This window comes from Larus michahellis, chromosome 3 (assembly GCF_964199755.1).
Source record: "Larus michahellis chromosome 3, bLarMic1.1, whole genome shotgun sequence".
Classification (NCBI taxonomy): Eukaryota; Metazoa; Chordata; class Aves; order Charadriiformes; family Laridae; genus Larus; species Larus michahellis.
The window spans coordinates 43,322,862-43,348,894 of record NC_133898.1 but is presented as its reverse complement, the minus strand read 5'-3'; the positions used below and the strand labels follow the sequence as shown (position 1 = coordinate 43,348,894).

The 26,033-nt window shown below is 43.6% G+C and overlaps 1 protein-coding gene across 1 annotated transcript in view; it reads right to left on the bottom strand.

Moving 5' to 3' along the window:
* The window catches only part of LOC141740502 (protein ELYS-like), a 30,139-nt gene extending 5,237 nt beyond the window's left edge, over positions 1 to 24,902 (bottom strand). Inside the window, exons 1-30 of the mRNA XM_074579328.1 lie at positions 24,782 to 24,902; positions 23,809 to 24,062; positions 21,931 to 22,111; positions 20,936 to 21,143; positions 20,103 to 20,219; positions 19,051 to 19,135; positions 17,274 to 17,421; positions 16,491 to 16,623; positions 16,222 to 16,403; positions 15,779 to 15,840; positions 14,817 to 14,945; positions 12,982 to 13,072; positions 12,804 to 12,893; positions 12,501 to 12,641; positions 11,632 to 11,736; positions 10,767 to 10,860; positions 9,754 to 9,877; positions 9,576 to 9,632; positions 8,440 to 8,586; positions 8,161 to 8,348; positions 7,847 to 7,991; positions 7,620 to 7,751; positions 6,266 to 6,413; positions 6,025 to 6,175; positions 5,536 to 5,616; positions 4,800 to 4,980; positions 4,355 to 4,552; positions 2,666 to 3,044; positions 1,841 to 1,943; positions 1,133 to 1,236 (exon numbers count right to left, since the gene is read on the bottom strand). Of these exons, the coding sequence (XP_074435429.1) occupies positions 1,133 to 1,236; positions 1,841 to 1,943; positions 2,666 to 3,044; positions 4,355 to 4,552; positions 4,800 to 4,980; positions 5,536 to 5,616; positions 6,025 to 6,175; positions 6,266 to 6,413; positions 7,620 to 7,751; positions 7,847 to 7,991; positions 8,161 to 8,348; positions 8,440 to 8,586; positions 9,576 to 9,632; positions 9,754 to 9,877; positions 10,767 to 10,860; positions 11,632 to 11,736; positions 12,501 to 12,641; positions 12,804 to 12,893; positions 12,982 to 13,072; positions 14,817 to 14,945; positions 15,779 to 15,840; positions 16,222 to 16,403; positions 16,491 to 16,623; positions 17,274 to 17,421; positions 19,051 to 19,135; positions 20,103 to 20,219; positions 20,936 to 21,143; positions 21,931 to 22,111; positions 23,809 to 24,062; positions 24,782 to 24,902 (4,279 nt within the window). The remainder of the gene's footprint in view (positions 1 to 1,132; positions 1,237 to 1,840; positions 1,944 to 2,665; positions 3,045 to 4,354; positions 4,553 to 4,799; positions 4,981 to 5,535; positions 5,617 to 6,024; positions 6,176 to 6,265; positions 6,414 to 7,619; positions 7,752 to 7,846; positions 7,992 to 8,160; positions 8,349 to 8,439; positions 8,587 to 9,575; positions 9,633 to 9,753; positions 9,878 to 10,766; positions 10,861 to 11,631; positions 11,737 to 12,500; positions 12,642 to 12,803; positions 12,894 to 12,981; positions 13,073 to 14,816; positions 14,946 to 15,778; positions 15,841 to 16,221; positions 16,404 to 16,490; positions 16,624 to 17,273; positions 17,422 to 19,050; positions 19,136 to 20,102; positions 20,220 to 20,935; positions 21,144 to 21,930; positions 22,112 to 23,808; positions 24,063 to 24,781) is intronic.
* Positions 24,903 to 26,033: the final 1,131 nt, after the last annotated feature.

The following is a 26,033-nucleotide window of genomic DNA, read 5'->3' as shown; positions in this document are numbered from 1 at the left end:
GACAGAGCAGGAGCCAACAATGGTAGTCTCCGTCCTGCCACCTATATTGGGCTTCCTCCAAAAACTAGAAGCCAGAACTATCTACCTGGTGAAGGAGGCAGCCCCACAATAAATTAAAAAAAAATACTAAAAAAAAAAAGGAAAAAGAAAAAAGAGGAAAAGGAAAATCAGCTGGCAATTCCATAGAGAAGAACAACAAGAGAGGAAAGGGGGGCTGGAAAGGCACACTCATAGCGAGCTCTTCTTCGCAGCCTGAACCCCGAGGATGCATCGTCTTTTAACGCAGGAACTCAAGCAGCAGATCCCTGTCCTGGTTTCAGCCAGACGGGCTTAATTTTCTTTCTAGTAGCTGCTGTCTTTTGGATTTGGTACGAGAGGAATGTTGAGGAATGTAGATAACACCGACTGTTTCAGTTGTTGCTAGCTAATGTTTATATTGGTCATGGACTTTTTCAGCTTCCCAGAGAAGCTGAGGGACCCTAGGCACCACCAGGGGGATATTCCATACCACAGGCGTCATGCTCAGTACATAAATGGGGGTTGGCTGGGGCGGAGGGGCGGGCAGGGATCCGCGATCACTGCTCAGGACTGGCTGGGTAACGGATCATCGGGTATTGTATCGTTTTATCTTGTATACCCTGTTACCATAATAATTATTATTACCACCATTATTATGACTTTCCTCTTCTGTTACTGTTCTATTAAACTGTCTTTTTCTCAACCCACGAGGGTTTTTTCTGTCCCCTCTTCTCCCTACCCTGCTAGGGGGAGTGAGCGAGCGGCCGCGTGGGCCTAGTTGCTGGCTGGGGTTAAACCACAACAATCCCATACCACACAAATTAGTAGTGGTGCACAACAGCCAAATAAATACTGATCTCTCCCTCTAATATTTTAAATTCTACCAGTTTTCTCAATATCTTTATCAAGAACTGGAACATTCGCTATGCGCCTTCTACAAGGACTTTGTTTGAGGAGGGTTTTTTCTCTACAGTTCAATGAAAGTTGGCAGTAACATGCTGGTACTACCTCAGTCTGAGACACCTCTAGTGGTATGGCCGACTACACATTTTACTTCAGGAGTCCAGCTACCTCAACTCACATAACAGCTCCAACGCACTGTACGTACACTCACCGTCTGTCTCCGGGGATGCAGAAAGCTGTGCATTTGGTGCAACTGCTATGGCTTTTTCTTCAGACGAAGAGGACATTTTGGACTCCTGGTAGTTTGTTTCACTTCTTGAACAGAAAAAGAGAAATGCCTCGTTAAGCTTCAAAACAAACCTTGCAGAACTTTACAAATGGCTAACATTCTCTCAAAAAGCAGCTGCAGCTTTTAAAGCATCTGGTGAGAAAAGGGCTTCCCTTTCCATAAACAAATAGATGCTAATTGAGCACGCAGAGAAAATAGAAATTAAGTGTATAAAATACTGCCAGAAAGTATTCAAACCCCCAAATAAACCCGCTTATGTTACAGGAACCTCAGGTGTAACTTTAAAAGCTACACAGTTTTCAGACAAAAGCAGGGCTTATGTATGTTCGCGGTATCTGCTTAATAACCCTCAAACTATAAAAAGGTTTACATAGCCTGTTGAATGAAGTCTTTATCACCACACTTTGGGCCCTGCAATGATTTGAGAAAAAAGGCTCAAATGGACAGCTAGTCAATTTGACTTATATCCATGCCAAATTACTTCTGTTTCGCAGACAGAAAGGAATAGAAGGGCCGTTACCTAGGAGAGCACAGGAAAGAACCCATTCCAGGTCAAAACCATAGATTTCCAACACAGCAAAGGCAGCAGCTACGTCTTGTGTGAACCCAAAGTCTGTTTTATAAACTTACCTTTCACATGCAGTCCCAAAAGTAGCAGCCTCAGCTGCTTGGAACGCCAATTTCACATCCGCAGAAAGCGCAAGACATTCAGCATTTGAATCTTCCACGCATCCTAAAAAAAAAAAAAAAAAAAAAAAAAAAAAAAAAAACACCAAAAAGTTGAGGAACTTCAATAGCAACAATCGCTCTCCAGGATCCTCCCGAATCCTCTCAGACTTCAGACGAATCGGGATGCGTACGGTGCACTGATCCTGGAGTACACACTCACTGCTACAAACTGTTTCGAGACCTCAGACCCAGAACTCTGACACCTGCATCCGTGCAGAGGTAATAAAACACAAAGGTATAATTGCGAACACACAAGAAGCTGGACTGGCTTCAATGAGTTGAATTCAGCTGAATCCCTAAAGACCAACTGAAATGGGCTTGGGAAAGGCTGCATAAGCTGTTGAGCCAGCAAAATGAGCAAGCATAGCTGTAAGGAGAAGCATGTACGCAAGCAGACTCACCTCCACAAGAAAACGACGTAACTGAGCACTAACGAGGTGGTTAAAAAAAAAAGAAGAAAACAAAATAAGTCTATCAAGTCAAAGCATGCAATACAGTAAACTTGCTGTAAAAAACCTGCAGCCTACAGAAATACCCCTAAAACATAATGGGAAGGAAGTGCCTGGGGGACTTGTGAGTGCTCATTGTTAACTGTCGCACCCATCAGTAATTTAACCTTTTAAAGACACTTGAAAAATCCAGAGACTTAGGTTATCATAGGATGAAACACTCCAGCTTCTTTTCTTAGTTCTGATGAATCTGGTTGTTCCATCTGGAAAGGTTTACCTTCAACCATTTCACTGCCTTCTTCCTTCTCGAATTCTTGAAAATGGGCGGTTTCTTCAGTGGAGGAATGAGCTGCTTTAGCAGCTATAAAGATGACGTCATCTTCCAAATCACCAGGTGATTTTGCATCATGATACTCCAAAGTCGTTTGGTCTGACCTGGCAGAGATGTTACTATTTTCTTTGCTGACATCCATTTTCTCCAAACCATCTCCAGGTATGCTTTCTGAAGACTCTTCCGTTTCAGCACGATCATCCTCGGGATTGCTCAGAGTCAACAGAGTTGGTTTAGCTCTACTTTCCGACCAAGCATCCTCCACCACTCCACGATGATGATGCTCAGACGAAGGTCCAGACAGCACTTTAGCATCTTCTGTCACCTTTTTTTTTTTTTCCAAAAAAATAAAATTGACAATCAGTAACACGCAAATGCTCTTTGTCAAAGCAAGAAATAAAAAAAAAGGAAAAACAAACTGATATACAGTATAAGGATTACAAGTGTCAGCTTAATCAAGGTGCTACAAAATTAATTCTTATTCTGGCACTACGTTAGCCTTTGAAGCCAGCTGTCACAATTAAGCATGCTTTTGACGCCTCATTGAGTTTCCACGACCTTGGGGGATTAGGATGGAGTGAGTCTTGAAAGAGATCGCTTATACTGTCATCTCAAGGCGGTTCATTGGGTTCACTGCTGTCTCTTCAAGAAGAGGAGGAGCTTTACATACCTAAAATCATAACTCAAGATTTCTCTTTCTTTACGTTTGCATTTTTCAACTTGGACGCACCACTCAAATATTCCACTCTTCACTATGCCCGGAGCATGGAACAAGGAAATTCATGTGCTCACGCTCCAGTATCAGTAAGAACTTTGTAGAGGAGAGGGAGCCTCTTGCTATAATTGAGTAGCTCTTTGTAACAGGCAATAAAAGGTATAATAAAAACTGACTGTGACAATTTGTTAGTACCTGTACGGAAAGCTCGTATGTGTAGACACTAGCACGTGCCCCTGTTCTGCCCCTGATTTTGGTACGTTACTTCGACAACTGCAGGACGAGCTGATTGAGGGAATCCAAGCGAGAGAACAGAAGGAGGAGGGGAAGGGGACAACTTTCAGGTGCACCAACTTCCTTTGACCACTATCCGAATGCTACCCCTGGTGCAAGGCAAGAAGCAAAACTGAGCACCTGAGGGCTGGAGAACAGACAGCGCTACAGCTCTCTTCATCCGGGGTCTGTTTTTAACGTCCCTTTAGTAAATCCAGCCTTGCGAAAAGAGAGACTAGAAGGTAATGTAGCTCATGACTACGCTGCTTTCAAAGGTGTTTAATTCACCAAGTTTAACAAACCCAAACACCTGGCTCAATCTATATTCCTTTCCTGCCTGCCATACCACCCCTTCATAAGGTTTAGCAGGAAGCTGAACTAGCAATCGGGAACACTCACAGCTCCTAACGACACTTGAGTAAAAACCACCAAGATCACTGGTATGTATTATGAAGGTGTTCCTGCAGGCAGGTGATGCTACAGAAGGTCTAACACAGCCGTTTAGGACCAAATTCAAGTCTGCCATTCTGATTTGCAATTCCAGTTCTCAATTTAAGGAGGCAGGCAAACTCTATAAAAATCCAAATCCAAACACAGTCTATAAAGACTTTAACTGGAAAAAGATCACTCACTGCAGCCCAACTTACCCCAACAGTCCACGCTGCATTCGAGTTCTCCTCCCTGAATGATATCCTAGGCTCCTTTGCTCGTAAAGGAGGAGTGACCGATCGTCCCGGAGACGCAGAGGGAGTAGCTAGGGGAGTGGTGCGAAGGCTGGATCTGAGAATAGACTGAGGAGTAAACCCAGGAACACCAGAAGCAGATGTGGCCAAAACTTTAGCTCTCTAGGAAAAGAAATAAAAGCACTTAATTTAAAACCCATTAAATGTTCAAAACAGAAGGCTTCCCTTGTCAAAAGTAAGAGTTTAAATTACAAACCGAGTTTGTACCAGCAGGGAGGATGTTTAGCCTCTGCACTGCTCTTTTTCCAGAGGTACGAAAACCTTAACGATAAAAAAGCTTTTTATGTCTACAAGCTTTTGGTTTGGTTGGTTGTCACTGGTGTGTTGCGTTGGTTTTTTTAATACAAACCTTAACCACAGGAGGAGTGGTAAGTAAATTCAGCTCTGAGCCTCCTGAAAAATTATTTTGTGAGATGGAACCATGCATATTTGATCTCGGTGGGCTGGATGGCATGAACGATGTGGAAGCTCTGCACGGTGACTGTGCTGCAGAACATGAAGGAACGGGATGGACCATCAAATCAGGCAACCTGTTAAGAGACACGATTTAAAAGAGGAAAACAGATAAATCAATGGGGACAAGATCATGCTGCGTTCGAGAAATCTGACATGACACAGCACAAAAACATTCAATCAACAAGAAATATGGGTAAGCCCTCAGCTGTTCAGGTGATGTATCAGGCCCAGGAAGAAGTTACAGGCATTTCCTTTTTGTAATTATTTCTCTACATTTCACACTTAATTTCCCAAATCACTGCCTCTGAGGCAAGAGTAATCCCATTTCAAGCTGCACGAGGCATGTAAGTCCCATGCCAGAAGAAAACGTATCTACATTTCTGTGCTGGGACCACTTCCAATTCTCCACTTAGTCGTGTCCCTAAGTTGGCCTTTTGGAAGCATTCATTCTGTGGATGTACTATAGCTGGAACGCTTCCATGAAGATTTCGTAACTGGCGTCCCAACAAATGCATCGCGCCACTCTGCACCAGGGAGAGGATGTGTTATGGCTGGTGGTCCTGTAGCTCGAGGTCTAGAATTAAAAGGAAAATGTAACTGACTGTCATTCCCCTGAAGTCCACACGTACCAGAACTCAAGTTCATTTGACCACGCCACTCGTAGGAAAGTCATCTGACAACTACGAGCCTCCTTCCTGCTCTTTATAACTCTGCCAAATTTTAAGCAAAAAGGGCAGAAACAAAGCAGACACTGGGCAGGAGGTGGTAAAACAGGACTATTTGATCCCACAATCAAGTCTATCAGTATCTGTACACCCATACCTTGATGGTAATCATGGTCTTAGTTTCAGCTACCTTAAAACCTGTAAACACACTTCCCGGAATGTAAACACATATGTATTTGCATAAATGAGATTACCATAGCAGAAAAACTGTCTCTCCACACAGTACTTCTCATGCATCGATTCGTAAATGTTATATATTGAACGTGCAAAAAAGCCAAAGAAAACTTTATTCAGGTGCACCTTCCCTCCAAACACTCACGTGGTGTAAAAGGATTTTTCTCTCTCTCTCCAAACAAGGAGATCAAGACTAAATTTTGTCAAAAGGCTGTTTACCTATCAACTTGTGAGAAACTGGTTTCCTGCTCATTTCCTTCCCAGACTTCTCCAGTTTTGCACAATACAGCACTGAGGAAATTTTCTCTAGTACACAAATGTCCTGCATTAGCTGGGTTTGTTACTGTGGATAATGGCGTTGGTCTTGAGACTGGAAAGCAAGAGGGGAAAAATATCAGCCTGCTGCCATCAAAGAGGTGGGTGGTTAGTTCTCCACCATATTTCCCCGCCTAAAAGTTACCTTCTCTTACGACCGACGCAGGCAAATGGTAAGGCTTGGCTCTCTCTCCAGCCAGCTTCCTTTGAATTCGTGGAAGGATCTTGCCATATTGGGGTAATGCAGAATTTCGGGCAACTGCCCTCTCTCTCAAGCGAGGATCATGATCATTCTGATGAAGGAAAAGCATAAAGCAAAACTTTAACTACTTACAAGAAGTTCCTTGCACAGACTCTGTGCTATTTCTAATTAGTGAGCAGATTTCCTCTACGGGTGTGGGAAAACACCTCCACTGCACAGAACAGCGGCAAGTTCTACCCATCCGCACACACCGATACTTTGACACACCACTGGTACTTTTAGCAAAGTGGAAGGAAGACTGGAACAGCAACAGAGCCTACAACTTGAAGTTAAAACAATGCTGGCACTCTGCAGAACCTTCTTCTGATAACACCTGTTATCACCTGCAATTTTCTGATATCACCTGCAATTTGCAAACGACTTACTACATAGCAGGCTTTCCCTTGTTCTTCCTGAAACGCCAGTGCCCTGAATATACGGGACAACTGGAAATTACCCTGGACAAAATGATGTGAAGATTAAAACAAGCAAGCAAAAGCGGCCTACGCACACCACCTGGCCGCATGACAGTTTTCAAATGCAGGACCTACGACTTCCAAAACCACCTTAGAAGTTTGAGTCACTGGAAAACTATGATTCCAGAAAACAGCAAACGCGTCACAAATCCAGAACACAAGTTCATGTAACACAAAATGTAATCTGGCTATTTTGAGAAATAGAGGTTAGACAAGAATTTTTGTCATAAAAGCCGTGAAATGAAAGTTGTGGAATTGGAGAGCACACTATAACTCGCACAAATTAAAAAAAACAAACAAAACCCACAGAAATTTAACCTGTGGATTGGCACCTAGCCTGCTCTCAGCTAGAAAAATACAGTTGCGTGCAAGACACAAGCGATGACATACAACCTACTCGTCATCCCACAGGAAGGAGTGACACAAACAACTTCCAGTAATCTAAGCCACGCATAACATACGTATCTCAATAACGGAATGGTAAGACTGGCTGATGGGAAAGATACATGTTTATTCCTCAGATGCAAACAAACTGTTCTCAGTGGGGTCAACAGTGGTGTGTAACATTTAATTTATAGCTTCATAGAGTAGCTTTGGAGTAGTGACGTATATTGGTCAACATTTAGCTTCAGCTGTAACCAAAGGTGTAGAAACTTGTTCCGAGTGTTTCAAAGACTGGTATGAAAAAAACAAAGCAGGATTTTTATTGAGTACTATCAAAACCAGTTAGTAACACCCAGCAGAAACTTGCACGCTTGACAGAACAGAACTTTCACGCTTACCATAAAATTTACGTTCATGGACTGATTCAGCTCTAGGGCTGCAATGTAGTTGGCACGCTGCAGATGGTAGACTAAAAGGAATTCTCGATCCTGAACACCAGCACTGGTCCTTAAAAACTTCTCCAAACACTCCTATGAGAAAAAAAAAATCATTCCAAAAATCTGTTATGGCTCTGCCTTTTCTCTTTTCAAAGAGACGATGAACATTTTTCCTTGCTCCCACTTACTTGTTCGGTGTCTGTGAAAGGCAGCTTCAGCAAGTCTTCCATCAGGCCCATCTCCCGGCACATTTCGTACATGTGTTTTAAGAGGTCTTCTAAGTTTGCCTGAGCGGCATGTTGGTGCAACAGACCCCAAGCCTCCACCATGCACCTGTAATTAATTTTTCAGACGTAAAGGGATGTTAATAGCATAACCAAAGAGATGCCCCAAGAGTCTTGTACTCAAAGTTTAAAGGAAACTTAGGGGATGATGATTTCTATTCTTTGTTCTCCATTTTCACAAGATTTGCGTGACAAAATGGTGGGGTATATTTCTTTACCTATTGGAGAGCAACACAGTGAGGAGAAGCTGCACTTCCCCGCTGCTTGACACTGATGGATTCATCATCTGGATATATCTGAGGGCTTGCCCATGCTCCCCTTGGCACATGAGGGATTGAATAATTCTCTTGTGTTGCCATGACGCGGTTTTGATTGTAGCGGGATGAAAGAGCAGGGCCAGTGAATTCTGTACAAGTTAGAGATCAGGTTTTAAAATCATTTTCTAGATTATAGCTTTGTACTGCAATGTATGTCTAACTCAACTCTACCATACTTACTTCGTAATCATCGTGATCTAGAAGCCAACAACCTTGAACAAGCTTAACAAGTCCCCAAGGCATGCCAAAGGCAGTTGCGAAGGAGTCGATTGAAGTTTCTGTCTCACTCGGAAAGGAACGCTTGATATCCAGCAGCAAGTAAATTGTCTGACATCGGGTATCTCATTAAGGCTAATCAGTTTGTAAGACCAAAACTTTATCACATTACCTTTAGAAAAACATAATGAAGTAAGAATAGAAAAGTGGTAGGAAGCAGAAAATACATTCAAAACATTGGAGCATCCAACGCTCAATTATTACAGCAAATAAATTCCACAGTTGGGTTTTTCCCTCATGTCCAGCGTCTATAAAACAGTGTAAATGGTGGCATCCTTACAGTGCAGCTCAGCTCCGAATGATTAAAACTGGATTTAAACCAGTATGCGGGTCACTCATTGGTAGCGTCATTTTCTCTTTCTGACGTCCGTTTTTAGGGACATCATCTAACAAGACAGCTCTGGGCTATAAGCGTTTCTAAGCCCCTTGCTCTCTAGGCTCCCCTCGCGGGTTAGGCAACAAACAGCAAAAGCAAGGCTGTGTATTTCAGCAGCTTAAACATTAAGTTTCTGCCCCATGACTTTTCTCTTCTCCCTGTTGCTTATTCCGTGTGCCTGCACTTTCAACGGAACCAAAGCTGTGAGCTGCCCTGGAAAACCCATGATTTCAGCAAAAAATCCGGTACTGGTAAACTACTCTTAGAAAGTCTTTTGCTCTGAAACAGAATATTTTACCACATCATTCTAGTAAGAAGCAATTTGCTACAGATAGGAGGGTTTTAAAAAATTTAGAACGGTGTTTAAATTTGGAGAAAAACTAAGGGCTTTTGTTTTTATCTCCAGCATTTCTTACTAAACCTGTTCTCTCCTACCAGAGAAGTCTTTTGCAACAAAACATTTAAGAAAAAATCATCAAAAATCCACAGTACAAAGAAATAAAACAGCGCTTCTGTCTACAACTTAAGGCTAAACTAAATGTTTTCACTTGCATCGTCTTTGAAGCATAAATGAAAAAATGTCATGAAACAGGTCGGCGACCAACACTGAAGAACATTTATGTGCATCCCCTGGAGGTGTAATAAAAATAACTAGAAAGGATACAATTGCGTGTTTGCAGTTTTCTTCAATGTTTTCTAGCAAATAGAGATCCAGCAGTGCCTGAAATGAAAAATTAACAGTTCTGAAAAAACACCTGTCTTCCCTAAATCATTGGCTTTTGGGTGGGGTTTGGCGGGGAGGGCGGCCGTTTGTTGTTGTTCTCAGTGAACAGGACACTCACATCCAAACTGGCAGGCGGGTATTTCCCAGTTCCTCCTGCATCTCTCCGCCACAGCTTCTCCACTTGGTCTCCTAACTGGGAAACCGTTCCATCAACCATCAAGCAGTCCGAGTCCCATTTTCCTCTGGAACAAAAGGTAGCAAGGATTTGGACAGAGTTAAACACTAATTCCAGCCTCCCAGTGTAACGGCTTTCCTCCAGTCTTCTGCTGACTGCAGCCCTGCCCTTTCATCTCCCGATGGCACAAAGCAGAAAAAGGACACTAGAGGCTCTGTGCTTCGAAGGAACACACGAGCCTGTATGTAAGTTACTTGAGAAGTAAGCCAAGGAAGATGAACTTTGAAGTCAATACCTCCTACCCTGCAGCTTCCACCTTAACTCACCTTGCAGCCTCTTGGTCACAGTGCCATCGCCGAAGCTTGGTCAGGTCTTTATTCAGTTTTCAGTACAATTTCCAAAGAAAAACCTATTATCGGCTAATCCAAGGCATGCTGCCTATGTGCTAGGCAGCTAGTCCAGGAAAGAGAGCTGACGTTCGCAAGTGACTTCTATCCGACAGCCAGGAGAGTGCGAGGCGTGCCAACTCCATGTAACTCCAACCATCTTACGAAATCACACCACGTACTTGTGAGAAGGGGACTTAGGCCAATACAGTTATGACCCTCTATTGGTCATGTGGTCATAATCGGTCATATGGTCATATGGAGGTGACTGATCCTGCCCTAATCACATGGCCTTTTTCAGTAGTCAGAAATTATACACATTAGCCAATGAATAAAGTAGACTCCCGAAAAATGATGATACCAACCAGTGGTACTAAGCAGCGGTAGATATCAACGTTTTAACACAGGAAAGTAACCTCTCTGTTCAACAGAACACATGTGTCACTGAAGTCAAGAGTATTGCTGGCAGCGGCATTACGCATAGCCCATGCAACTGTTGAGATAAAAGCCGTTCCCTTCCACTTCTGAATTTGCCGTGGAAGTGTTCTAGAGTCTTCCTCTAGCTCTTACCTTGATAAACGCTCAAGTTTCTGTCGGTGACCAGTATAGTAGCTCTCAATCAGAGGATAATTGTAGAAAGGTCTTGACAAACGCGTATCGTCATCTACAGGCAACAAAGTAGAAGCAAGTTAAATCAGTCATATCACACTTGTAAACGAAAATTTTTGCCTAAAGAGACAGAAGATCGTACAAGCTAAGCATCAAGAAGCCTCCAACTCTGAAAGAAGCCAATCCTCTTTCCGCCTTTGCTAAAAGAGCTCTAAGAGACAAGACTCAATTCCTTCTTGCCCCAAGTGCCGTTTCAAGGTTACAGTTCACGCAGCATTCACAACATGTAGGGTAAGCTGAAGTTCACTATAAAAAAACCCACCCAGTTCTCAAAGGGAATGGTTTTTAAACATGCCGCGTGAGCATCTGTGAGACAATTAAGGCTGACAATGGAATTTCTAATCCATCCAACTAAAGAAGGATTTCCAAGGTGTACTTTCTCCTCAAGCAACTGATAGAAAGTTCAAAACATGCAGGTAATGCTCTCATTCTAAAAACAAGCATTCCGGTACTTGTTGTTTAATAGTACTTTGTTTAAAATCTCAAGTAGTTCAAGCTGTGGACACAAGCAGCGCCTTGACGTCAGGGGTCCATTGCTATTCCTAAAATCCACCCAGGAAAGAAACTGCCTGCCTCATTCTACGCCGTGTACTTGACAACCCAGCAAAATCTCAACTTCACCCACAGAACTTCAGCACACCCTGCCACTGAACCAGCACGACTTCTTCCTGACGAAACCGTTACAAAAACACGGCTAAGCACGCGTTCGTGGGAGTCACTCACTGGATGGTCGCCTTGTTACAAACGTATGACAGGTCACGCTTACCTAAACCCTCTGGAAGGAGACCGGATCGACAGAACCAGATGACCACTCGTGCATACAAAGAAATGAGGCCGGTTACCGCTTGCTTATTTGTCAAGTCTGCAAAACCTGAAAAAAGGCAGGAGATGATTAGCGTTATGCAATTCTGTTCATTTTCACAAAACTCCCTTCATCCTACTAAACCGAAAGTATAAAAATAGCACATTAGAAATCTTTGTCTTTGCGTTTTTCACGCTGTATCGCTTTCTTATTTGAAGAAAAAAACCACTATCACCACCAAAAGAAAAAACAACCCCTATAAAGAACCAGACTCACTAAAGGCTAAAATAAAAAAAGAACAAAGCCTGAACTACTAAATGCACGCAGGAATAAGACATCTGTTTCTCACGTAGTGGAGATTCTTCTGATAGCAAAGGGATATTCTTTTCTTTTCTCAATAGGCCAAGAACCATTTCTAAGAGAAAAAGCTGTAGAAACTCAAGTAACTTACTTTGCATGTTACTCGTTTACGCTTCCTTCGTATTGTTTAGCAATTTGCAACACGGTGTCTGCATGCAACTAGAACTTGCTAGCTAAGAATTCAAAGGAATAATTTTCAGCAATACCACATTCGGTTGCTGTAATTTCAGCCCAGTTGCCTACAAAGCTTCTCTCTGAATGTAGCCTCCCCCACCCCCTTGCATGAGCTCCACCATAAACTGTTGCCCTGAACTCCATGCGTGTTTTGTGGTGGTCCCAAGCGCTCAGCTTTAAGCCCCTTCTCCCAGCTAAATGTGACTGTCTTCCAATCCTCAAAAACAACAAAAGCCCATGTTGCCACAATTCCAAATCTTAATAAAACATACCAAAGATTTTGTAGCACTACTACAAACCTTTTTCAGTAAGCTCTTGTGCTTCTGTGAGAAAACAGTTTAAGACCGTGCTAAGGTTGCTCAAAAGCAACTGGCAGCGCTGGAGAGACCGTAATGTCTGGGGGTCAATGAAGTTGCAAGAGCCATCAAACAGCGGAACACCTTTTCAAGAATAAATATTAAATCGTTAGCCGACAGAGCAATTCCAGAGTTTCAAGGCGCACTTCAAGGACCGCGTGCAATATCCTATAGCGGCGTATTACTGAGGAAGCTCAATCAGAAAGAACGACGTTAGGTTTGCAGAATGACTACACTAGTACTCACAGATTTGGTCAAATTCTTCCTTTGTGGAGATCACTTGGTTCCATGTCCACTCAAGAACAAACCGTAAATTACCAGCAGACCTTGGCTGCTCTTTAAACAAAGAGAACAAAAAAGAAATGAATCAACAGGCTCCAACTCAAAGAGGTACCACGTAAAAAAACAACGTTCGAAGTATTACCTTCAGATATCCAATGTTTAATGCATCCAGTCAGAAGTCCCACAGAACCTGTCTGGACAGCAGCTGACAATACTGCTTCCAGCTGCTCCTCCTAAACGTAACAGACAAACTCAAATGAGAATCTTACCTACTTGCACCATGTGAACCATCAACAGTAAATGTTTCTTTCTAACTGCATACTCATTCAGACATCACAAAGTCAATCAGGACACAGGCCAGGAATGCCACGTCCTTTCTCTTAATTCCAGCCACAGGCTGGACTGCTCACTGCTCTGAGGAACACATTAACACACTTTTCCTCTGACATTTCAACTTACTGCAGCCTAATTCTAATCTTTCTTCACATGCCTCTGCATTACAGTCTTCACGTACTGAGTTCCAACTTACTACGTCCAGAAACATCCTCTGCTAATACGCGTTACACATCTGTGCATATAAGTTTGCCATCAGGAACGCAGGAAGGGGACAGGACAAACACAACTGTGCAACGTTTGCATGGAAACAGTGAAGCTACGGCCAAGCAGCTTTCTAGACTATGAAGACATGAAGCAGTTCTAACACCCAAAACACTACGTTGGAATTTTGTAACGTGACAGAAAAGAAGCGAAACATTTACATCCTAATGGTTTAAATGTTAGGCTCTTCAAATACTGTATTATAGTGTAGTGGTAATCCTTACAAGGATAAATCACAGGTATGCACAGACGCGCGATATTAAGTAGTAGCTTATCTCAGCTGGTGTTCTCGTACTTCTCTCAGGTGAGAGGACCCTTCATAAGTTTTTACTTTGGTTTTTGGGATGGGATTTGTTTGGTTGGTTGGGTTTTTTTAAACACATTCAAAAGTATCTTTCCCCTCTAGGCAAAATCAAGACATTCAAAGCGACTTCTACACATGTAGAACACACATGTGATATTGCCATCTTTTTCTGAAAACTGGTTTCAGACAAGGAAACAGACCATTGGCCAGCTTGCCAAGAAATTTCTTTGAGCTACCACACTGTGCAGAAGCGTTCATGTCCTAACACACGTCCACAAATGTGGTGACGAATGCAGGAGACAGGAAGAGGAGGGCAGCGGGAAGGCTGCTCTCCCCTTCCTGCTGATTGCTCCAGGGAAAGGTTGGTGCATTGCAAATGGAAAACCTATGGCAGGGGGAGTGAAGTCACTGTGGTGGCATAAAGCACATAGAAGGTAGCGAGTGTCATGAGATAAAGGTGATTAAGGTGTTGCAGCTGCAAGAGGGCAGTCTCAGAGGAGCAAATTGGGCTACTGCAGCACAAGGCAGAGGCTACAGAGGTGAAGATCCGCCCGGAGAGGATGCAGAAAAGCCTACCGATGAAGGGAAAACGAGGGCAAGCCGTGAAGAAATTGCCAGGGAGAGCTGACAGCAGTAATCCTTTACCACAGCCCACTTCCTTGGAAGCAAATGATCATGTACCGTGACAGTGCAGCAAGCCGACGTCTGCAAGAGCTCGCATCCCAGTGAGACGCCCCCATCGTCGGCTACTGCACTGAACCACTGCTTTGAGAAACTGACAGGGATGGGGGTTACTCTGGGGGACACATGCGTTATGTTGGGCATGACCAGCACTGACTGCACGCTTCCTTGTGCGCATCTGTGTGTGGCACCGAATTAAGAGAGGGGTCTCTAAAGACAGATCTCTTAGGGCTGTTCCCAGTCAAAGTCACTACTTTGGATCTAAGGATACGGTTACTTCTGCTAGCTCAGGTCAACACCTGTATTTCAAATTGGAGTATCGTGTCTTGTAGCCCCTCCAGCCCTGTCAGACCAGATGGATGTACTTCCCCCTTGATTCCCTCACAGGCACTCACCTGACTCAAACTGGATGGCTGGACATCAACTGGTCTTGGAGACAGCAAGCCAGCTACAAGACACCTATTGTAGCTATCCTGAATGGCTTCCCATATTGAAGGGCCAGATTTCTTCAAAAAATTCAAGGTCTGAAACATCAATCGAAAACCACAGATTAAGACAGCATTGTTGTTCCGTCACTACGCTTCTGGATAACCTCTAAAAGGAAGAATCTAAATGTTCACTGACACCGTCAGACAGCCTGAACCACTAAGATGCTTTAGGTTAGCAATCTGCGTAATTAAGTCTTTTCTACCTTCTCTGTCTATACACAGGCCTTGCTCTTTCCCTCAACACTGACACAAAATACATTCTATATAAGCTCAGCTAACATGCAACTTCACGCTTTGGAAGATCCTTTCCATGCCTATTCGTATGGAAGCCGATTCATGTTGGAAACATTTAGTGAGCTGAAACTTCACTCAAAATTATCTGTCACAATCTGTGCCGTGGCTCAGAAGTTATAATTTGGCCGAGTTTGGGAGAAAACAAAATTTTCACTCCTCAAACAGTTATGTGGTTTTTCATTTTCTCCATTCCCTCCTTTTTCCAAGAGAATCAGGGATCGAAACGCTAACTCAAGACTATGCAGGCAGTTCGACTGAGGGGCAATAAAGAAGTAACACCTTTCCCCGCCTTCTACAGTGGTTTTGTTCTTGCTCCTGGAGCAACGTTGCATTCCTTTCTAGACATTCAATCCCCGATCGTGCTTCAAGAGGAGACAACGGCAGTTGTACAGTCCCAAGAGGGGACCTAAAACATTACCATTTGCATACAACTGGCGACAGGATACAATTGCAACTATGCGTGTGGACGGGCAGGATGAGCATGAAACGGTCCCTAACACGGAAAGCAGTGCAACAGAAAACTTAGAAAAGCTACATCTCCTGCCACTCGCAATAAAGATACAGTAAAAGATCACCTCCTTCTGGAAGCCGGTGCAAGTCATGTGAACGACTCCGGAGGTCAGCAAGCACGTACCATCTGCAGAAACAGGGAACGTTTGACAACCTTCCGTACTCTCACAGTTATGGCATGACCAGTTTACATTTTTTACACACCGGTATCTAGAAACATATAACTGAGTGCTTTGAGCTTCAGTTCACAGTCATTTCAGGCTATAACCAGCACCACTTCACCGGCTACATTACAAAAGCACCAAAACTCAGCCGGCTGTCAGATATGTTCCACAATAGTAAATACCTTGTCAGTACAACGCGATCAGAGTTGGGTTTGGGGGGGACTGGGTGTTTTTTTGGTTTGGTTTGGGTTTTGAATGACAAACAATGACTGAACAAGAGAACCAATGAATGGCATTTGACCTCATTTTAAGCTTATCACTCTCAAAAGCAGTGAAATACCTACCAAAGTTATAGGTGCTTGGATTAAAAAACCGCTCAGGTGGTGGATAAGAAGGAGGAACTCCCCGACTTAGACTCCGCTCATGGACCAGAATATCCAAAAGGAGCTTCGGAGAAGTCACGCTCACTACGGTATCCAGCGACCACAGTGCAAAATAGGGGCACTCATGAGGGAATTCTTCCGGCCTTAAAGAAAACAAGCGCGTAAGCTAAATGCCGACATTCAAATGAATTATTGTCAGGCATATGGAAAACTACTGAAGAAAAATCTACCTTAGTGAATCTGGCATTTGAGCAGAATACCAGCGATTAATGTCAAATACACCCAGGTAAGTAGATGGTTTTCCCTGACCGTACGTATTCACTTGCCAACTGAAGACTGAGACACTGGTGTCAGGAGACGTGACTGTAAAAGACAAGACATTGTTTCTGACTTGTAGAAAATACGATAGATCCGATAGTTTTAAAACACCACTTTCTATTTTGGCTTCATTCTGTTCTGTCACTCGTGAAACACAACACTTCCTAAGAGTGATTACAGTAATTACGGAATAGCAAACATCTCTGTGATAGGTTTCAGTCACACTGCCCCTTTTTCTTGTCCCCTCGTCCAGATCACTGGTCAAGATACTAAAGAGAAGTGGCCCCAGTGCAGTGCCCTTGGGAACAGCACTTGTGACGGGCTACCATCTGGATGCAGATGCGGACATCGGTTTGAAGAAGGGAAAAAATTCTGGTAACATTGCTAAGCAATGGAGAGTTTGAACTTCTTGTTCAAAGATGGCAGCTGGAGGAGTAAAACGACTGACCATCATCATACAAACGGCCCCACCATACATCGCGATAGCATGTCAGCAAACATAAAATAAAACCCACTTTTTCCCTTAAAGAAGTCCCACATAACTTAAGCATCCATTTTTTCTTCGTAAATAATCCCAACAGTCTAGTCTATGCAGATAGGCAAGACTTTCAGACTGTGGGGACAGAACAGCATTCGTTGCTTAGGTTCCAAAAGCACTTCTTTTAAAATCACCAAACACAGACATCAGAACAAACCTTCATTTACGCTATCCTCTCCGTCAACGTCGCTGCGGAATTTTTCGACAGTCTGGCAGCTGATTAATTTAGTACTCGTCTGGCCTCTCAAGGGAAAGACTCCACCCGTGAGATCTAAACTGAACTTTTCGCCACAGTATTCCAAACCCTGGGGGAAAAATCAGAGAAGAGAGCAAAGGTCATTCTAAGATAAAAACATACATTATGGCTAAATATGAAAGACAGTCTAACAGAATAGGCTTATTATACTGTGTATTTTGCATGAGCCTATTTCTGATGGTAAATAGAAACTACGCCTGACATGCAAGAGAATGCAGTGTCAAATCGTAACGGGTAAGTTTGGCTGTAAAGGCTTTGCAGATCTAAACATGCTTTGCAGAATTCCTTGCAACATCAAGGTTTCTTTAAAAAACCTAAATATATCTCTACAAAGGGATATCTGAAATAGTGCAACACACATGCATGCAAAGCTCTTGGCTCTGCATCTTGACTACAGAACTCATGATGTTAGAGAAGTCCCAGCAAAAGAGCAGTAAGCCTTAACTGAAATACCGGCAAGGTAATACTGAAGAGTAAGCAAAGCCCTTCTAAAACTAAAACACCCAATCCGCGTGCGCTGCTCCTCTAGAGCAACGTATGTTTCTGTCATAAAAACCCTGCACATCAACAAAGATAAAGAGATAGCATCCAGCACGCGATGAATCACTGGAAGATCCTTCTACTTGGTCACCGTGATAGATAATGCATTTTAAAGAAATTTTTTCCAAACACCTAACCTCTATCTATGCAAAAGCAACAGTGGCAAATGAGGAAGCACCTTTCCTACACATAAGCGAAACACTCAAAAATCTAAATTAATCCAAAAAAAATCAAAAGGCACAGTCCCTACAAAAACCAGAGTACCACGATACAAGAGTCACCCCTGTTTCGTTCCATAGCTATTGAGAATATGCAAGAGAAAGTACCAAATCAGGAGGAAAGACTTGCTCTGAACTAAGATTACTGTCCCCTCAAAAAGATTTTGGAAGACTTCCAGGCGTACAACTGAATGGAATTGCACATCTAACAGATGCGCCTTGTCTCTGTTAGCTATCTGAGATACAAGGATACCTCATGTCTGTATTTTAAACGCATCCTCCTTGGAGCCAGATCTAACATTTAGGTACACTCTTCTGACCAAATTACATATTTTCCTGGCTTTAAGAGTAGATTGAATAGGTCACCCAGCCAAAAAGAAGAACGAGTTATCTTTACAGCTACTAAGTGTCAGGATCAACACTGAAGAGACACTGTAGGTACATTTCATGTGAAAAGTCCGGCTGACAAAGCGCTAAGAGAAACCAAGAATATAAAACCGAAGATCAGCAAAGACTAGAGTATGACTGTATTTTAAGAAAGGGAGAGAGACAGAAGCTTATTCAAGTCCGAAGCTTGGTTAAACCAAGCGATTCAAGGCCCAATCTTCTCTTCCTACATGCCATTCATTTGGTATTTCAGAATAATTTTATTTGCAAAAGCCGCTTCCTCTTCAGGAATTTCATTTATACGGGCTCTTTGCAGATGAATCTAGCTGGAACACACGACACTGCAGTATAAAATGGTACGCCTTCTTTCCAAAAGGTATGGACAAAGGCCGTGCCCAAGAAGACTCAGCAAAACATTATTATTTTTTCAGCCAGCTCTGAAGTTTGATGGTAAATCTCACCCCTGTAACTCAACTGATACTCCCTTAGAGAAAATTACTATTGTCTGCTTTTCCCACGCATGCACCTCTTACCTCATACATGACTTGTCCTGAGGCCACGCGTTTTCTGTCACCAAACGCTAACTGCAGCAGGTGTAAACTCACCACATCACCTTCGCTGAAAAAGGGATAAATTATGAAATTTGGTTACAAAGCTGCTTTATAGTCCTCATTGTCGTGTTAGTAGACCTAGACGTTTTCTTAATAGCATGCTCCTGCTGAAAAGAACACCACCTCTTCCCAAAACATGATCACCGGCCACATTTAGCCACTGAAACATGAAGGAGGGCGTTTTGACACTAACAGCTTCAGGGGCAAAAGCCAACCGTACAATTGGAAAGCTGTAATATGTTGTATGGACTAAGAATTGTTGGAAATAGTTCTTCACAATGAAGAGTTCTCCATCAAAACTGCTTTGAAGTCAAGTTTTAAAAGACTGCCACTCTACCAACAGCTGAGCTGATGGAATCGCTTGCTGATGCAGAAAGAGAGATCTCTCTGCCCTTCCCTTACCACCAAAGTTCCCCTCCCCCTCTTGCACACTCTGCACCCTTCCAAGTCCGATTTGATTCAGCAGAACAGCGGGAACCCATTGGCTTTTCTGCTGAATCGTTTTCTGCCCGGGGAGCAGCACTGGCTCACCAAGGCTCCACAGACTGCTGACGCTGGCACAAGGCCATCGGCAATACTGTCACCGCCGCCTTTAGGGGCGGCAGGCTGTTGCGTGGGCACGTCTGGTGTTCTAGATCTGCAGCCTCAACTGCTCCTAGTGGTATTTTAATACCACGGTGTGACTATCAAACAAATGATGAAGCGGTCATCGAGGAACAAAAGCAAACCATTTGAGAATGCGAGCAGAAGAATATGGCCACTGTTGCTTTGCCTTCTGACAGAAGGCAGGAACTAGTAGGTCCCTCTTCACGTCTGGTAAATCCTGTAAAAATTGCATTCTAAGTTTAACACCCTCCGTACCGGAAAGAATCGCAGACACACAACAAATACACATGTTCAACTGTATGGGAACAAATATCCTTAAAAAAAAAAAAGAATTAATTCAGTGGCTGATAGTTAAAGTTTTTATTCACCTTTCCTGCGTAGACTGAACAGCCCACAAGTAGCAACAATTGCGAGGATCATTCTCAGGCTCTTGAAAAGTGACAGCATAGACAGGAATCCTCCCTCCTTCAAGCTGAGAGTGGTGCCTACAGGTTTAGGGGAAAAAAAAAGCAAAACGAAAAAGAAAACAAAAGGTGAGCCTAGTGGCCCAAACACAGGTAGTTTCTCGTTTCTTGGACTACGTCAAGCATTGTTCTTCCTGACTTCTGAACCTTACTTGTACCTCCACACTCTACTCTTGCCACCTAATTATTCCTCCACTGTCTATTTATGCATCCAACAGCTTCTGGGGAGTCAGTGCAGATCTGCTGAAGTGAATCCCAACCAGAAGTTAGCCAAATATTTCAGGTGAGATTGCTCCTTCGGCCAAAGCTGACATGCAGGAAAGAATACATTTTTCAGGCACAGGTCAGCTATTGAGTTTTCATGTCTCACTAGTTTCACCCTGGACACTTTAGAGAATATCGGCACCAAAATCACATCACTGACATACTTCAGCCTTTCAATGGATGCGCCAGTTGCAGTAACCGGTTCTGAAAACCCCAGGAAGCATGCTTTCCACAATTCCTCAATCCACAGGCACAATAAGGAAAACAATCCTAGTCCACTGGGGAGAAGGCGGACCACTTGATCCAGGTATGACTGAAAAGTTACGTCAGAAGAGGATTTCTGAACGTGCCAAGATTATACTCATACTCATTTCAGTCCCTGAAAAAGTTCTCTTTACATCCACATACTTCCTTAAGCAACAAATCGAGAGCCCCGCACCTCCAGGCATGGCCAAGTGTAAAGGCCTACTTACTCTCTCTTCAAAGTTTTCATATTCCAGAGCGACAGGTAGCCATCCGAGAAACCCACAACGAGCTGGTTGCTTCTGCTTATGTAGCACAGGGCTGATACTGCTGTTCCGGAAGCATTTTGTAGTTGAAAACAGAGATGTCTCCCTTCGCTGGTCACAGTTTCTCTTCTTTGTGCAACTTCAGCAGGAATTCTAGTGACAACTTCTAGGTCTACACACACAAAACCAAGCAATAAATGAATACGTTATGCCATTTAGGCTGCATTTTAGGCACTGACGTGACAACCCCTATCATCTAATGCTACCGTGCCAGGCAAAATAGCCATTTATGCAACACTTTTTTTTGCCATTTCCATTATGTATGTCTTCAAAGAACATAAGAACTCTCGGATCAGACAAGTATTCTCACTCCCGTTTGAAAGCTAGGTAAAAACGTAACCTTCATAGACAAATTCTTCCTGGACTCTGAAAAGCAGGAGTTTGGGCCTCGTGATGAAACTGTTTGAAGTGGCACCAATTTCTGAAGCTGCTGTTGTAATAGCCTAAACGGTGTATGCAAGCTGAGTACACCTATTCGAGATTTCATTCATCCAAATGCATGGGTGTTGGTAAGTGGGGTTTATTTTAAAAAACAAGCCCAAAATTTGCCCCAAGTCAATTAACACAAGCAGAAGAGCATTCCCGGGAAACAGGGCTCCTCCAACACAACTTCCTACCAGGCGGCCGCACCGGCTCACGTGGCAAAATTCCTACACCTCTCTGGCAAGAATCATAGTGGCACAGGGATCTTGGTGGGAGGGGGCATTTACAACACTGCGAGGAGCAGTCAGACGCTCCCAGGTTTAATCAGGTCAGGACTATACGATGTCAAACTGCCACCTGTAACCAGTCGTCAGAAATGTCTGACACAAGGGTCTTCAAAGTGGGATGCATACTGTTTCGTTAGAAGACAGAAGTTTTCTTGCGTTTAAATTCATGTGGAAAAACTGCAGGCTTACCCAATGCTTCGATATCATTCTGAGTGCAGGAGCAATCATCCAAACTAAGGTCAACCAGAAGTAGATGGCCAGCATCTGTAGCCACTGCTGCCACCCCAAAGAGCCATCGCAGACTCTGATGGAGGTGCTGAGTGCTCACGCTGGGTCCTCCGTGATTCGCTATGGGTTCTATAGCGGTTACCTACAGGAAAACTACAAGTTACTATTTGAGCTCTTTGACAAGCTCAATAGAAAAAGTAAATACAGGAGCATCAAAGCATTGTTTGCAATTAGATCAAGAAAAGAGACAAAGACAAAAAAGCCCCGTACAAAAACCTGTTACTGCCTTCCATTTACTAGATTTCCTGCGGGTAAGTGACTTAACTTCAACTTAAATGGGGCATTCTATTAGTACAGCTTAGCAATTTCCATTTCCTACTTCGCAGTAATTAACTGGAGGAAAACACAGAAAATCAGTTATACGCAAGAAACTTTATCGTATTCAAGGGGCTTAAGACAGACAAACACAACTACATCGAGGTCTCCCACCGCTCACAGCCCACCAGCACCGCGATACAGTCTATGCCTTCTTTGACAAACGGGCGTTAGGATAAATCAGGGCTCGAGAGTCAGACGAGGCAGCGGCCAAGTTGCATGGGAGACACACCATTTCCATGGGAGTGAAACGTATTTAGAAAGCGTTGAAGGGAGAGACCAGCTTAGTAAAATTCACACTAGTCCGCATTTAGAAGAAAAGTAACAACCACATAAAGGAAAAGAAGCTTTAAATGCACACCAGCGCTTTCACGAATGTTGAGAAAAATGTTAAAAGCCAGCCTAAAGCAGCAGCTTCTCAGATAAAAAGGTGACTCCACCTAAAGGAGGAAGCGCACACTGCCCTTTCACGTGCCCAGCAGTCTGCACGCAACTGTCTCACAAGGCGAAGACAGACGTTTCAGCACACGTTGCAGCACATCCCAGGACAACACTGACTGCTAGAGCAGAGACACGAGCACACAAAGACTCCTGCGCTAAAGCTGCACGTATTTCTCTCTCTCAGTGACCCCAATACGAATGCTTACTACTAGTCATCACACTGTAGCATTACAAACAAACAAAACTCCACCTGTATTCTAGCAAGTCAAACCAAAGCACCTGATGGGAAGCTGGCTAAGAAGTTAGTTAGTTAGTTGTTGCAGATTCTAAGATGATAAAAAGGAATCTTGATCTTCTATTGACTTCCACCGATTCTTGTTTACATTGAGATAATGAGGCTAGGGGACACACATCATTTGAGTTTCTGGGTTACAGAAGACAGAAAACATCAGCAACATTACACCAGTGTGTCCCATCTACACAAACACACTAGTCAGAGAGCAGAGATTCAAGGACTGCAGGCTGAAAGGTGACCTCCCAACAATCTGTCAGATAACTCACTAGAGGCTCTTTTTTCCTCTCCTAAGTCAACAGAAAAATGTGTTCTCCTCAGCCTGCTTGCTAGGCTGAGATTCAAGGCAATGTGTCGAAGTCATTTACAGCACAACTATGGAATTCTGAGCCATTTTAAAGACGGTATTTCTGATGGAAATCAAGCAATTAGGGCCAAAAAAAGGTGCTTTTCAAGGCCTTTTTGTGGAAGGAGAGAATCAGGTAACTCTGTGCTCTACAATAAAACCAGAAAACTTGTTTTACTCTCAGCAAACTCCAACAATAATGGCACATTAAGCCCAAGATTTTACAGCAACGCCGTCTTGACTGGATACTCTCAAGTGACAGGATGTTAACGCACGATAGAAAAAATACCTCCTACAAAGAGACGCTCCAGAGCTTGTCCTAAAACAGGCCTACGCAGCACCTAACAACATCAAAGCTTCGTTTCTCCAATTAAAAAGTACCTACCCTCCCGGGAAGAACAACTGCTTTAACCACTCTTGAGAGTCCAAGGTCGTACAGACAGAGAACACTTCCCTCTGCGTCTTCCAACCCAACCAGCAGTCCAGTTCTCTTCTCCCAGGAAAACTCCTTCACCACACGAACAGTGGGAGGCTGTTCATTGACTCCACTGAAACGGTACGCAGAGAGCCGCTCTCCTGTCACACAGTTCACCACCTCAAGGTGAGGACCACGTGCCAACCACGCCAGGCCGTTTCTCCCTGTGAGAGAAAAGAAAGAGGACTGAAGCAAATGTCCAACGGAAGACTGAAAACAGCTGAAAAAAAATCACAGTGCCTGCCCCTTTCCTTCAATAAACGTACCTAGCAGAGGAAGACCGACCTACCTCATTCTAGTCAATGATTCAAAATCACCCGTTGAAATCCCCAAGCAATCCCTCCTAAAATTAACCACCTTGTTATTTTGCATTTGTACTTGTCATTCCCGCACCGAAGAATCTGGGTTGTTTGGGATAAAGATGACAAGGTCCTGATCGACAGCCTTTATACCATATTCGCCTTGGTTTTGCTAGAAATGATCTAAACGCATATGGGAATACAAGTCTTAGAGCGTAGAGGAAGAATCGAAGGCATTTTGTTTCACTGAACTACTGCCAGCCCAAAGGAAGTATGAGCTCAATCCCTGCATTTACACTCAGGTAGATAGATTCTACCTGGTCTTAACAGAAGCCTAGACCTCCAGATAGGCACCCAGCTCTACTGTCACATCACCTGGAAAGTCCACTTCAAAGTTTAACTATACTCACGTTTTAATATTAGCATTTGTCATCGCTGAAGCACCCTTTTTGTTCTCTCTCTCTAAACAGGATGCCTCTTAACAGCACCAACCTGACACAGCTGATACGATGACCTGAGGCTTCAGGTAGCCTCCAGGCAAGAACAGCTTTATACCGAGACCAAATTTAAAGGAAAATGCTCACCTCCAGAAAACCTCCTGCACAGCACCGAGCCGAGGGTTCCCTCATCTTCCCCAAGTGCCTGAAGAGTCACCTCTGGAAACTGCAGCAGGCTGCTCGTTACCTCAGCTGTTAGGTCTTGCATTCTTCGCTGTAAATACAGGAAAAAATTGCACAACTAGACTCACGTCAGCCAGAACTATTCTTGAGAGTGACAGAAGTTTCATCAGTATGCAGTGAAAAATCCCCTAGACATCACCTCTAGCTCTTTTCCTTGCAAATAATGGCACTCAGGAGACTTTTTGCTCTCCCAGCAGAGCAAAAGGAGAATCCTTTGCTTTTCTGATGCCTGTGAGATCACCAACAAAAAGTGACCCAGACGTATCAACAGAGAAATAACAGGAAAAAGCCCAATACACTGAGTTCAAGTCTACTCACACAGGTTAGGAAGATGGGAGCTGAGAAAAATCAGATTTTAAAAAGCTTCTCAGTAACAGGTACAACTTTCCATTTGTCCTTTCCCTTGATTTCGTACTTTACCCTTTGTTACTTATTGTCAGTTGTCTTCTAGCAGCCAAAATTACCATTGGTCTTCACCTTAGGTACTTATGACTTCCAAACTATTTCCAAAGAAAGGAGCGTACCACGAGTCACAGGCTGAGGATAGATTTTTGCATTAAAAAGCTCCAAGAAGAATAAACATGGAGAAATTACATGTTCAAGCAGAATCACATTCAGCCAAGTCAGGGTTCAGGGACGTCAGTTTTGACTGACGGTAGTACCTGAAAATCCGTTTCAAGGGCCAACAATGCAATGGGCTTACTGACGAAAAAGCTAAAAATATGGCCAGCCGCAGCTGAAGAGATGGTTTCACAAAACATGCTGACTTCCCTGCCACCAAAAGAGAGGACTTGCCGCCGCCTCCCATCTCTCCATCTGCTCCTTTGTTCTACTACCGTACTCCTGTGGCTCACCTCGCACTGCCTTAACAGTGCCTTAGAGCACTTTAGGAGCCAAGTTCACTCCCTGAGCAGGCAGGAAACTCACCCAGAAAAGCAGGTGGTGTTCCACCAGCTTCGAGAGCTCAACTGCCTTGCAGAGACAACCAGCAAGCATAAGAGGTGGCACAAGGAAGGAGGCAGGACCACGCATCGGGAAGAAGGAGAGGGAATTTGTCCATCTCCTTTTTGTGGCAGTCAGCCCGGGCTGCTAGCTCATACCCGGGTGAAACGGCACACTCAGTTTGCAGGGAGGGCTAAAAACCCCTTCACTTTTA